Genomic DNA, 12,947 nt, shown 5'->3' with positions numbered 1-12,947 from the left:
GGGTGTGTGAAGCAACGACCCGCACCTGATAGAAAACGGCCTTCTTTCATTATGACCACGACAGCCAAATGCCAAGACTGGGGAGAATCATTATATACTGCGAAAATCAAGTCACGTGTTGCTTCTGCGGAGGAATGCTTCGGGATGTCCTTTGATTCACCATGTCTGTACTTTCTACTGTTTAGTGCTTACTGTAAGTATTATCACCATCGGACCGTCTATTCATGGGCGATCATGACTAATGTAACATTCGAGCATTTGACCGTACCAGCCTTGTATACATGGGCAGCGTCTCACTATCCAGAGGGCAGAAGACCTCAGTCCTATTCCATCAGCTCCTGAAGCGGCTGCATGGCTTACATACGAATGCGGAGCTATCGTTAGTGGTGGCAGAATGCCCGGTTGTGTTAGCAACTGTTCCGATCAGCAACCTAGCCAGCTCATACGGACGTAAATGCGAGAATAAGCTGTGCTAATGCTTACCGTAGACATGCGGTAAGGCAGGCAGGAGATCTGGGGAATGGGACCTTGAGATCTTGTTGCGGGACCCTGCCATCGCACTAGATGCCCATGTCTGTAATCTCAGGCAGACGAGTCTAGCAAGTATAAGCGCTTGGACACGATGATTGATAAAATCTTACCAAGACCACATGTCGGCATATGGCCGTGTCTAATAAGACTAAGAATGCTTCCGTGGTCGCTCGAGGCTTCAAGAATCAACGAGGTCCACGGAAGTCTTCCTGGTGGGATGGGGGTCCTCGGCCCTCGGATGACAAGATCCGGGGAGCTGAGGTAAGGCCACAATCTGACGAGGCTAGACTGTCGTTGAGTGTTCCAGACATGAGTAGTAACGTGACTAGCCTGCAATCATTGTCAGGGCGATCTCTCTCTCTTGGGCATGGTAAAGTTGGAGTCGCACTGAGAGAAGGATAAGCACGGATAAGCAAGGCTACTCGTAGTTGGGTCTCGAAAAGTGTTGATTCATGGTTAGCCTAGACAACCCTGGCTGGTTGATACCGACGTGTCTCCAGATTCCGCGATTAACATGAGGGAAGGAATATTACCGTGATGGTGGAGCATGAAAGAGAATCTCTGGTGTAAGTAGTTGGTTGTTAGCCAATAGACGAACTGAGGTCAATGAACTCGGGATGGGAGTTGCAGGCAGGGTGAAGGTGCAGCGTGGCAAACGAAAGAAGCGAGGCAAGCGATGATACCTTGAGAGGACACCCAATAAATCTGTCTGTTGCAGCATGCAGGGGGCTAGCTCGAGTTGTTACCCCTCACTAACTCAACCCAATCTGCGCCATCGTTCTTGCCCCTCCATTCACATTTGTTGACACTTTTTATTGCTCCAAATTCTTTCCTATCCAAGTACCTGAACGATGGAGAGTGTGTCAGAAAATACTAGGTATCTCTGTGTCTCTTTTCGGAAACATTGGTCCTTTCCGTGCGTGCAGGTCGGATGAATAGGTCCCCGTCGCGTCGCTGCCTACTCGTAGATAGATTGGACTAGTCAGTAAGTAGTCCTAGTTGATCTCCATATGGCCGACAGCTGGCACCTGGACCACTGCACCACACCCGTCAACCACAATACCCCGGGCCACAGATAACGCTGATGATGGATCTCGGCAGAAACCGCAAAGACAAAACACGGGGTCTTGACGACCTGCCTAGCTTGCACCGAGATGTACCGAGCTTATCAAACACCTGGTGTCCAGCGCGAACCGCTCACCCGCATCCTCATCAAGGTGATTTTGAGATCCCTTTCAACCACGAAACATCAGGTGTTTTTCTCAACAGGCTCCGATCGCGGTTGAGCGGCTCCCCCAGTAGTTTTTTGGTCCATCCAAACTCAATTGGTCCAGTCTCGAACATGAACCGAACGCCAGATCTGAAATAGTAATCTCAGGCTGACCCCTCTTTCGGACTTGTTGCCACAGACACAGACTCGTGCACCTGTACTTGCAGCCGTCTCCATCATTGATCAACCTTTTTTTTCCATTCTTCCCTCGTTCCCCAGCTCCATCGCCCAATCCATGCACTCGTAAGCCCCCTTCCCGCTGGTCGATTCGAACTTTCTGACGCTCGGAAATCCTCCTTTGGTCCACGGATAGCCGCCCCCCAGGACCCTCACTACTACTGACCGAGTTGTCTGACCCTCTCGAAACACTCTTTCCCGACCCCGCAGTGGCTCCCTTGACCTGACACCACCCCTGTCCTTCCAATCATCGCCATGCCATCAGAGCACCGAGCTCCAACACCATGGCTTCCCGCTCAACCTAGTTAGAAAGTCATCCATGACCTCAGATCCTCTTCAGTGGCTCGGTCCATAGGAAAGCGAGTTGTCTGGCCCTCTTCCATGACCACACAGTCCATCTTCCCCGCGCATAGAGATTTCAAATAAAGAAGCTTGTTGTCCTCGGTCCTGCCTCAACTCCTCTTCTCTTGTCTATTAAATCCCTCCACGACTCTCTTTTCCCTTGTGATACCCATTTCTACATACAAAAGTTCGCAATCATGTCGTTGACACAAAAGATCGAAACCCCCAGCATCACCTACGAGCAACCCCTTGGCTTGTACATCGATGGCAAGTGGGTAAAGGGTGTTGAGGGCAAGACCTTCGAGACCATCAACCCCACCAACGAGAAGCCCATTGTTGCCGTCCACGAGGCTGGTCCTGAAGGTCGGTTCAATCTCTTCAGCCTCCTTTCCGCATCATACTGACTTGTTCACCAGATGTTGACATCGCCGTCAAGGCTGCCCGCAAGGCCTTCAATGGCGTCTGGGCTCAGACCCTCCCCTCTGCCCGAGGACAGATGTTGACCAAACTTGCCGACCTCTTCGATGAATACTCGGATACCCTTGCTGCCATCGAGTCTCTCGATAACGGAAAGGCCCTTTCCATGGCCAAGGTTGATGTTCAGCTTTCGTCCGGCTGCTTAAGATACTACGGTGGATGGGCAGACAAGATTCACGGAAAGACAATCGACACCGACCCAGAGACATTCAACTACACAAGACACGAAGCCGTCGGTGTTTGCGGTCAGATCATCCCATGGAACTTCCCTCTTCTCATGTGGGCATGGAAGATCGGACCCGTCTTGGCCACTGGTAACACTGTCGTTTTGAAGACCGCAGAACAGACCCCTCTATCAGGTCTGTTTGCCGCCACTCTCTGCGAGAAGGCCGGTATCCCAGCTGGTGTTGTCAACATCATTTCCGGATTCGGAAAGACCGCCGGTGCCGCCATCGCATCCCACATGGACATTGACAAGGTTGCCTTCACTGGTTCAACCGTTGTCGGCCGAACTATCCTCCAGGCTGCTGCCAAATCCAACTTGAAGAAGGTTACCCTGGAACTCGGTGGTAAATCACCAAATATTGTCTTCAACGACGCAAATATTGACGATGCCATCTCATGGGTCAACTTCGGTATTTTCTTCAACCACGGCCAATGCTGCTGTGCTGGATCCAGAGTCTACGTCCAGTCTGGTATCTACGACAAGTTCATTGAGCAATTCAAAGCCCGAACTGCCAAGAACGTTGTTGGTGACCCATTCAAGGGCGATACCTTCCAGGGACCCCAGGTCAGCAAACTTCAATTCGACCGCATCATGGACCACATCAAGTCTGGTAAGGAGGCTGGTGCCACTGTTGAGACTGGTGGTGAGCGTCACGGCACTGAGGGTTACTTCATCCAGCCTACCATCTTCTCCAATGTCAGCTCCGACATGAAGATTATGCAAGAAGAAATCTTCGGCCCCGTCTGCGCCATCAGCAAGTTCGAGACTGAGGAGGAAGTCATCAAGGCTGGTAATGAGACCACCTACGGTCTTGCCGCCGCCGTGCACACCACCAACCTCAACACCGCTCTCCGCGTCTCCAACGCCCTGAAGGCTGGTACCGTCTGGGTCAACTGCTACAACTTGCTCAGCTACCAAGTGCCATTCGGTGGTTTCAAGGAGTCTGGTATTGGCCGTGAGCTAGGCAAATATGCTCTCAGCAACTACACACAGATCAAGTCCGTCCGAGTTAGACTCGGCGGTGCTCTGTTCGGTTAAATGTTGTTGTTATGATACCAAAGTTTGAAACAAAAAAGATATAAACCAAACCTGTTGATGAGGACAATGAGAATGGAACCCATCAGTGTTGATGCATTTCCGGATGGTCTGCTGGCGATGCTCAGGCGTCTCGCGCTGGCAGTGCTGGTTTGCAAAAGCCTATCATGTACATGTTAATGAAAGAGACGAGCTGTCTACAGGAAATACAAAACATCCTAAACCACTTTTTCCCTTCCACACAAGATAGATCTTTTTCATACTCGTAGTCCTGGCTATCAGCCAAAGATGATATCTCGGCCGATAAGCACCACGTGACCTACCCCATATTTTGACTGCTACCCTTGCAATCAGCGACGTCAGTTCTCCTGCAAAAGGCAATGACACTACTTTTTCACCTCACAATTTGATACCGAGAGTTCCAAGCCCTCATTTTTTGCTCGGGGCCACGGCTGCTACCACTACTCAGGAAGTTCCAAGGCGACTCACTCGTACGAATCAACCTGTTCACGTCGTGACCTGTTGATTCCTAATGCTTACATTATTGTTTTACTCTGTTTCGTCCGGCCCTTGATCGCACCGGTGCGCATCAATATTTTTGTGTCTCTTCGAACTCCAAGAGTACCATCCGCTACGGTGGGCTCAAATACCTAAACATCCATTGGTGGAGTGATCGTCGCCACATTACTTGTTCATCTGCTTTAATATCCGTCTGCATTGTCTTTTCCTTATATACTTATACTGTTTGATCTTCTCGTTCTCGCCGCCTTCGGACATACTCTATGAGACGTGGGACATTGCAGAGCCTGAGTCTTGTGATACTTATGCTCGCGAGCCTGTTGGCAGTCCCAGCGTTCAGATCTAGAGTTAGCTATATCACCACCACTGCCACGACTGGTGTCTTGAGGAGGACTGGATTATCCGACGTGTTCTGTGGGAACCACCATTTTTCCCATCTAGCCCCGTCACAGTCACAGTCCACGGCGGCGGCGGCGGCGGCAACATCAAGGACGACGAGCGACATAGCGACGGCCGAAAAGAATCAACCACACCCGGCATCTTCTCCACCACCAGCCCTTGCCAGCGAACAATATCGCATACCTTCGCCACAAAGCCTGCAGTCCTCAGCCATGGCGACACCAGAAGCGGCGCCGGCTGCAGCAAAACCCGAAGCTGCTACGCCGTCGTCGATTGAGAAAGCGACAGAACCTGAATTGCCCAAACTCTCCGCCGCCGATTTCCGGGAATACAACCAGCTGGCGGAGATGATGGAATTATATGTACGTTAATTCCCCAATGCTCTGACTAACGCCGAGTGATTCAGGCTTTTCCCACCATCAATGAACGTCTGTATATATGTACTAACCTCCACACCCCCAATCAGCACAACCACTTCCGCCACACGTGGAACATGCTGTATAAGACATGCACAACGGGCTCGCGACCGAACGGCATGTCGCTGCGGTCGTTCTTGAACCAAGGCCTGCAGCTCTGCCGCTCGCTGACTATGCACCACACGATCGAAGAGCAGTATTTCTTCCCGCCGCTCGCGGAGCGCATGCCCGCGTTCGCCGAGAACGACCATCTCATCTCCCAGCACGAGTTGATCCACGAGGGCATCGTCCGTCTCGAGGAGTATCTCCGCGCGTGTGGCGGTGGCGAGCGGGAATTGCGTCTGCCAGAGTTACAGGGCGTGTTGGATTCTTTCGGGACGGTCCTCTGGGCGCATTTGGACGATGAGGTGCGCATGCTTGGGGCGGAGAATATGCGGAGGTTTTGGTCCAAGGAGGAGGTCGGGGCTTTGAATATTGGTTGAAAGGTGGGTTGGGTTTTGGTTTGATGCGGAAATGGAGCAAGCCGATCTTATATAGGTAGATTTAGACTGAGACTGCAGCGAGGCCATTTTGTTTTCTCGGCTCCGCTGAGCATTATATACATACTGCCTCCCTAGGCCTAGCTTGGAGCGACGTACAGTACAATTGTAGCTTCATTGAGCCTCTGAAGGTGGTGTGTCACCTTTGTAGCGTCACAGTACATCTTGTCGCTTGCTGTGCAGGAAGCTTATGGTCTTCAACTGCCAGACCAGGTCGGCGGACATATCAACTCCTGGATATAGATAGCCCTGCATCTAGTTAGTCCATCCGCGATCGGTGAACCATTCAGGCCGGTATGAAAATAGATCTCAGAAGGGAAATAGTCCCTCCAAGCCAACAAGACATCCACTCTTTTTTTTTGACCTGGCTGCCATGACTCATGAGTTTCCGCGATGCCTATATTCAATGAGCAGCAATTTCAAAGCTCCTTGTTAACAACTTGCGGGTCCTGCGAGTCGTCTTCCTCCCTGCTGAGAGCCTGAGACGCGAACTCTGTGCATGTCGGAGACAACGCCGTCACCGTGCTCGGCCAGAGCTATCCCGAAGCTGGGCCACGTGCAAATCACCGGCACGTGGACCGGACCTCCTGGGATGGACACTCAATATCTCGGAGCAAGATCGACCGGGTCCGTCGCGATATCAAAGCAGTTTCCATCGCCTCGTACTCGTAACTATCCATCAGGTGAACACAGTTGACGCAGACCCCAACAGTGGCACCAACAAAAATTTCAATCCTCGTCCCGCTCCAAAAACCCAGGATCATTCTGCACCCTCCGCTCGAATTTCCCCCACCAGTCCTGGAAGCTCTTCAGCGGGACGACTTCGACTCCGTTGGCCGTGTTACCCGCAAAGCCCGCCAGGAAGTTGAAGGCGTTCTTGATGATGCGCTGGGCCAGGAGCCGCGTGTCCGGCCCGCGAGGTTTCTCTGCTTGCTGCTGCTGCTGCTGGAGCTGGGCCATCTGGACCTGGATGCTCTGCAGTGGCTCGACGGAGATGCCGAGATTGATTTCCCCATTGTTGGGAGTGCCGGCACCGTTGGTGTTGGCTGGTAAGTTGACTTTAAACAGTGCCGAAGGCTTTTCGTTGGCGATGGCGCCGAGGAATTTGAAGCCTGCTTCGCCGGGCAGTTGCATGTATACGCCCGCGGCCATGTCGGCGGGGAGGAGTTGGTTGGGGTGCAGGAAGACGCCGATGTTGTGGAAGGTCGGCGCGGTCGGGATGGTGATGGCGAATTGGTGTGCTGATATCGTGTTCAGCTCCGGGATGATTGGGCGTGAGGGGATGAAGACGCCGAACATGGTTGTGGATTGATGTTGGGGAATGTGAAGCTTGTGGAACGGGGTGGTTGTCCTAGTTAGATCTCACTGGCTACTTAGCTTAACTTTGGTTGCGATGAGGTCGTCCCAAGGCTGCAGCTGTGAGTCGGATACAGGTCCCGGGCTCCGCGATGAGTTAGGGATTTCGAGGAGAGCTCGTTGTCGAAACTCGTTCAGTATTTTTTAAGACTAATAGTTGGAGAAGCACTGGGAGCTTTCTGTACTTGCAACTCGATCTGAATAGTTAGCTGGACGTAGGGAGCTTGATGTTCTCTTGTCTAAATTACAGGTACTTAGCCATCGTATTATTCGACCTTGATACTTGGATAAGACGTAACAGAATTGTATAGAAGACTCGAGATGGAGCCAGGGCCTAAGAGGTGCCTAAACTGATAGGCGTCTGGGGTTTACTGGTCCCTGGAGCACGGAATGACGCACCTCGGATCACCCCACCCCCACGGTAAAACATAACGTCCGATCCGGATGCTTTCGCGGCGGGGCAAGGCGGCGGGCAAGGCAGTGACGAGGCTAACTGGGAAAGATATGAGCCACATCTATATATGATTGAAGTCGTAGCCTAAACAAACGGCATATTACTTCTTTGACTTCTTCCTCATCTTCCGTGGCTGATTCACGTGCCTGTATCAGAGCGAAGATGGCGTTGAAGTCAAATTTAGATCTGGCATTTGATTGCGACAAGTAGGTGGGATGGTCTCATAAGATTAAAATGTTGCCCTGATGAGCGAGAATGGCTAACCTCGTCAACTCTATGAGTATAGCTTTCCATACTATTCGGACAGCCCAGAGATATACTTGGCCAAGTTGGCGGAGTACTATCATTTCAAATTGGAAGGATGTGACGCAACATTGGGCTACATGCCTGCGAGGATAGCAACACAGATGCCCATCAACAAGCACTGGAGCCGAGATGATGAACGAAAGACTCTTACGTTTCAGCCTCGTGACGATGAAGGAGCACCCGTCGTGGATTTCGAATCACGGAATTGGATACTGGCAGATTTTCTGTACGAAGTACGGGAGAAGAAGATTTTCCAGGTGCTGAATGGATGGCGGAGTGAACGCTTTCCTATCTATGGACCTCAGAAGGAGACCCTTTTGAGTATGGAACGCTCGGCAACACCACTCTTCGGCGTTGTCACCTACGGTGTGCACATGACAGGCTATGTTGAGACAGACCAGGGCTTGAAAATATGGGCACCACGCCGAGCATTGAACAAACAGACGTATCCTGGCATGATGGACAACACGGTGGCTGGTGGACTCGCGATCGGTGAAAAGCCATTTGAGTGCTTGATTCGAGAGGCAGAGGAGGAGGCCTCCCTTCCCGCTGATCTGGTCCGCACAGCTCAAGCCTGTGGTGCTGTCACTTATTTCCTTGTTCGAGACCCCAAAGCTGGAGGAGAGACGGATCTCTGCCAGCCAGAGGTCGAATATGTGTATGATCTCAAAATGCCACCAGAGATCACCCCTCAACCCAGTGATAACGAAGCTATCGACTTTCAACTTTTGACGATTGAAGAGGTCAAGGATGCCATGGCTGCTGGCAAATTCAAACCGAATTGCGCTCATGTGTTGTTGGACTTCTTTATGAGACATGGCATATTGACGCCAGAGAACGAGCCTGATTATGTCGAAATCCTCGCAAAAGTCCACCGGAGGTTGGAGTTTCCAACCATTTAAACGAGATCACCCAGACGCCGTCGCTGAATAGAATTTTTCCGTCATATGCCATCAGGATTCTCGTGGTTGAGCAAAGGGATGTAACCTCTTGAGTCATTTACTTCTTCATCAAGAGATAGACATAGTCAATTCGGAGAGCGTTGAGTAGTGAGTAAGGACCATCCATGTAGAGTAACAGACCACCAAAGGACACATAAACCTTACTGCAAATCCAGTCAACACCCTGACATCTGATTATCATTTGGGACACTTACATGTTCTCTCCAGTGCCCTCCTCAAATCTGTAGATCTTGCCATGACAGACATATCCGTATTCGTCTGCCAACGTATTTTCTCCCCGCCCGACTTCCCTCCAGCCCTTACCATCATCTTTGCTTCCGTCCAAGTTCAGCGACAAAGCAAGCGCGACAGTCACGCGTTCGTCCACATTGAGAGGGTAAAGCTCCGTATTGACATCAAGGGTGAGTAGGACTTCTGAGTCTCCCTCACTGAAGGCTTTGATGCGCGAGACTCGATCATATTTGCTGCTGTTGATGTCGCTAATTTTGAAGTTACCTTCGAAGAGGATGTTTTCCGACATCTTGATACGATCTGTAACCAGACTTCGGAAGATTCGAGAGGAGAGATCAAGGCGTGGAATGTGAGGAAGCCCGTACGGCGCAGGAAGAAGCCCTGGAAAAATAAAAAGTTGGAGATCGAACACTACGGTGAAGCAGATTCCATAACGGCAATTTATACGGTGAAATATTCATCACTCATTGCACAGCCTTTCTTGATCGAAAAGTTCCTGTGGACGCCCACAACATCTACCACCACGCACTGTCCTCTCCAATGTCTTTTCGCAAGCGCAATGTCGGCCTGTCTGGCACTGCAAAGTCTGACAGCGATACAACGGCCGCTACGAAAGATAGAACCTCACTACCCGGTGTAAGACCTTCCCCAATTGATGGTCGACCGACCACATCCACCGGCACCGCTAGCCTTGACAGTCTGCTGGCTGGTCACTCCGGTCTAGTGCTGGGATCCTCCTTATTGATTGAGGAAAGTGGCACGACCGATTATGCAGGTGCTCTTCTGCGCTTCTATGCCGCAGAAGGCCTCTTACAAGGCCATCATGTTCATGTGATCGCCCTACCAGAACAATGGGGTAGAGCCCTGCCCGGCGTGGTGGGAGATTCTGAGAAGAAAGAAAAAACAAGCGAATCGGCAGAGAAAATGAAAATTGCATGGAGATATGAGAGCCTGGGACAATTTGGAGCCAGCTCCTACACAAGAGGTGGGCACATTCATCCTTTTAGCATCCTAGCTAGAATATATGCGATCAATTCCAACATTTTGCATCCATCTTTCTTCTCAGTCTACTGATGTTTTCATTTCTATCAGATACTCCATTATCAAGGCCAACACAACGAAATCCGTCAGGAGATAATCAAGCTATTCCAACTTTATTTTGCCATACATTCGACTTGACAAAAAGACTGGTACACCCAGCTGCAGCGAAATTGGACTTCTTACCACTGAGTGGGAACCCAAGGGAATCACCATTTGGTCCAATCCTAGCACGACTCAATGCAGCGATAGCGAAATCTTCGTCATCCACTGTTCATCGGATTATTATTCCCTCGCTGCTGTCACCTGCTTTATACCCATCGCATTCCAGCAATCCCCAATTCGTCCTTCAATTTTTCCACAGCATCCGCGCAATCCTGGCCGCATACCGACAGCAAGTGACTGCGGTCAGCTCGATACCATTGTCACTGTATCCACGATCTTCAGGTCTCGTGAGATGGGTCGAACTTCTCCACGACGGCGTCCTCGAATTGTCTCCCTTCCCGCACTCCGCAGAGGCTGATATCCAGCCAGCACGTGGTCCAGGAGGCACGATTGAGGAACAGCCTCAAGGCCTTTTACAAGTGCACAGAGTGCCAGTTCTCCAGGAACGTGGCAGCGGCAATGCGACCTCAGAAAACGACTGGACTTTCACTTTGAGCAGGAGGAAATTCACCATCAAGCCATTCAATCTTCCTCCTGTTGAGGGGGACACCGAAGCTCAACAGGCTTCAGGATCCGATTTGAAGGCGAAGAAAGCGGACGTGGAGTTTTGATCGATGGCCCTTAGATCGGCTACGGTTGAACTTCGCAACATTGTTTTCTCATCGAAAAGCTCGTCCGCCCGAGACACACGTCTGGATTGAGACAATCTTTTTGATCGCGTATGTGTGTTAACTGGAGAACAGTAATCGCCTGTTAAGCTGTGGATGCAACGTGGCCAAACTCCGCAGAAATGGAAAGTTTAAGCTATGCCGAGAGATATACCCGCTTCCACATACCCCATCGCAGGTGTACATCGCCTCAAAGCGGTGGACGATGTCGACGATGCTTACACTATCACCCATACATTGGTCTATGGTGTTGGCCATGGAAACTAAGTGCAGGACTGTTTCAAAGCATGCAGATGAGAGATGTGTCCTTTCGCAGGAGGAGGTCAATTTCCACTAGGACTTCAAATATGGATGGGGTCGCCCAGAGTAGTCCTTTTTGAAACTATCATCATCTCCATGCTGTCTCACTTTTGAGGACTTTGATACCAAAATATGTCGATAAAGATCTTCCTTACCGGCTCAACGGGCTACGTTGGCGGTGCACTCCTGCATGTCTTGATATCTCGCATGACAGACTGCACTATTACCTCGCTCGTGCGCACCACAGAACAAGCCACTCTACTTGAGTCAACCTATCCAGGCATAAAAACCACCATAGGAACACTCGAATCCCGCGATCTGCTTATATCCGAAGCATCCAAATCTGACATCGTCATCCACGCCGCCAACGTCGACCACGTATCCGGCACCCTCAGCCTGCTTGACGGGCTGAAGTCGCACCATTCAGAAGGCCGGTCGGCGCTGTACATTCTCGTCTCTGGAACGGGCTCTCTCCCCGACGAGACCGTCAAGCCTGGACAGCCTATGCCACGCGTCTTCGACGACGTTATCAATGCCGAGGAGATATGGAATCTGCCGCGCGACCGCTCGCACGTGGCGATCGAGCGGCGCTTCGTCGAGGAAGGCGAGGCCGCAAACGTCCGCACTGTCGTTGTCTCACCTGGTCAGATCTTCCACACTGGCGTCGGCGTGGGCAAGAAAGAAAGCTATCTCAATGAACATCCGCGTGCGATGTTTCAGCATGGTGGTGCGTTCGTCGTCAAGGAAGGGCTGAATACTTGGTGTTGGGTCAGTGTTGAGGACCTCGCAGAGGGGATATGTCTTCTGGCGCGTAGACATCTTGACCAGTTGGCAGCTGGTGAGAAGGATTTCGGTCCCGGATATGGGCGAGACGGATATTACTTCGCCCAGGCGGGCGAATTGTCTGTCACAGAGCAGGCTGAGGTGATCGCGGACGAGCTGTTCAAGCTCGGCGCCATCAAGTCCACAGATATCGACCATATCGACGAAGAACACGCGAAGCGCCTTCATGGCTGGGGTGTGTTGCTCTGGGGATCCAGTATGAGAGCACATGCGCAGAAGTTGAGAGATCTGGGGTGGACACCCACAACTACTGACTGGAAGGCCCTGGTTCGGCGGGCAGCGCGAGCGGAATGGGAGGCTCTGCAGGCTGGACAGGTCAAGCCTGTCACAGGCTATTCACAGTGGGAGTGATAGAGTGATACCTATAGGTAGCAGGTGTTTACCAGTGTGAATATGTTGGGCATCATCAACCTGGTGACTTTCATTGAGAAGCGTCTTCGTGGCTCGAGGCTTGAATCAGTGGTAGATCGTATGACCCGATCTGTTTGAAGAGTGCGCTGTCAACGTCAATTGTCAAGCTGTTTTGTTGCAATCTTTGAACTAGAAAATGATGTGTCCATGTCCCGCTCACTCGAAGGTTGTTTCTTCCCTCGCCGTCAGCATGTTGCCATCCGAGCCGCTTCCAGGCACATCGGGTTTTGCGGATGCCTGAGCCACCAGATAATGTCCTAGCATCTTCATTATTCTGTAGGC

The 12,947-nt window shown here is 51.3% G+C and overlaps 7 protein-coding genes across 7 annotated transcripts; 5 read left to right on the top strand and 2 right to left on the bottom strand.

Annotated features, from left to right (window-relative positions):
- Window positions 1–2,517: 2,517 nt before the first annotated feature.
- LTR84_005477 (uncharacterized protein) lies at window positions 2,518–4,061 on the top strand (the record flags this gene model as incomplete). The annotated part of the gene is made up of 2 exons (XM_064849046.1): window positions 2,518–2,683; window positions 2,737–4,061. 2 exons carry the CDS (start codon window positions 2,518–2,520, stop codon window positions 4,059–4,061), a joined length of 1,491 nt encoding a protein of 496 aa, XP_064704260.1.
- Window positions 4,062–5,188: 1,127 nt separating this feature from the next.
- On the top strand, window positions 5,189–5,874 carry LTR84_005476 (uncharacterized protein; the record flags this gene model as incomplete). Its single annotated transcript, XM_064849045.1, has 2 exons — window positions 5,189–5,338; window positions 5,443–5,874. 2 exons carry the CDS (start codon window positions 5,189–5,191, stop codon window positions 5,872–5,874), a joined length of 582 nt encoding a protein of 193 aa, XP_064704259.1.
- Window positions 5,875–6,660: 786 nt separating this feature from the next.
- LTR84_005475 (uncharacterized protein) lies at window positions 6,661–7,230 on the bottom strand (the record flags this gene model as incomplete). The annotated part of the gene is made up of 1 exon (XM_064849044.1): window positions 6,661–7,230. One exon carries the CDS (start codon window positions 7,228–7,230, stop codon window positions 6,661–6,663), a length of 570 nt encoding a protein of 189 aa, XP_064704258.1.
- A 673-nt stretch (window positions 7,231–7,903) lies between these two features.
- LTR84_005474 (uncharacterized protein) lies at window positions 7,904–8,949 on the top strand (the record flags this gene model as incomplete). Its single annotated transcript, XM_064849043.1, has 2 exons — window positions 7,904–7,947; window positions 8,028–8,949. The coding sequence occupies 2 exons, from the start codon at window positions 7,904–7,906 to the stop codon at window positions 8,947–8,949; spliced, it is 966 nt and encodes a 321-aa protein (XP_064704257.1).
- A 97-nt stretch (window positions 8,950–9,046) lies between these two features.
- Window positions 9,047–9,529, bottom strand: LTR84_005473 (uncharacterized protein; the record flags this gene model as incomplete). The annotated part of the gene is made up of 2 exons (XM_064849042.1): window positions 9,047–9,152; window positions 9,204–9,529. The coding sequence occupies 2 exons, from the start codon at window positions 9,527–9,529 to the stop codon at window positions 9,047–9,049; spliced, it is 432 nt and encodes a 143-aa protein (XP_064704256.1).
- Window positions 9,530–9,780: 251 nt separating this feature from the next.
- On the top strand, window positions 9,781–11,054 carry LTR84_005472 (uncharacterized protein; the record flags this gene model as incomplete). Its single annotated transcript, XM_064849041.1, has 2 exons — window positions 9,781–10,225; window positions 10,333–11,054. 2 exons carry the CDS (start codon window positions 9,781–9,783, stop codon window positions 11,052–11,054), a joined length of 1,167 nt encoding a protein of 388 aa, XP_064704255.1.
- Window positions 11,055–11,543: 489 nt separating this feature from the next.
- Window positions 11,544–12,605, top strand: LTR84_005471 (uncharacterized protein; the record flags this gene model as incomplete). Its single annotated transcript, XM_064849040.1, has 1 exon — window positions 11,544–12,605. The coding sequence occupies one exon, from the start codon at window positions 11,544–11,546 to the stop codon at window positions 12,603–12,605; it is 1,062 nt and encodes a 353-aa protein (XP_064704254.1).
- Window positions 12,606–12,947: the final 342 nt, after the last annotated feature.

Source organism: Exophiala bonariae (assembly GCF_035927105.1).
Source record: "Exophiala bonariae strain CCFEE 5792 chromosome Unknown scaffold_20, whole genome shotgun sequence".
In the NCBI taxonomy this organism is placed as follows: domain Eukaryota; kingdom Fungi; phylum Ascomycota; class Eurotiomycetes; order Chaetothyriales; family Herpotrichiellaceae; genus Exophiala; species Exophiala bonariae.
This window is presented reverse-complemented; position numbering and strand designations above follow the sequence as displayed.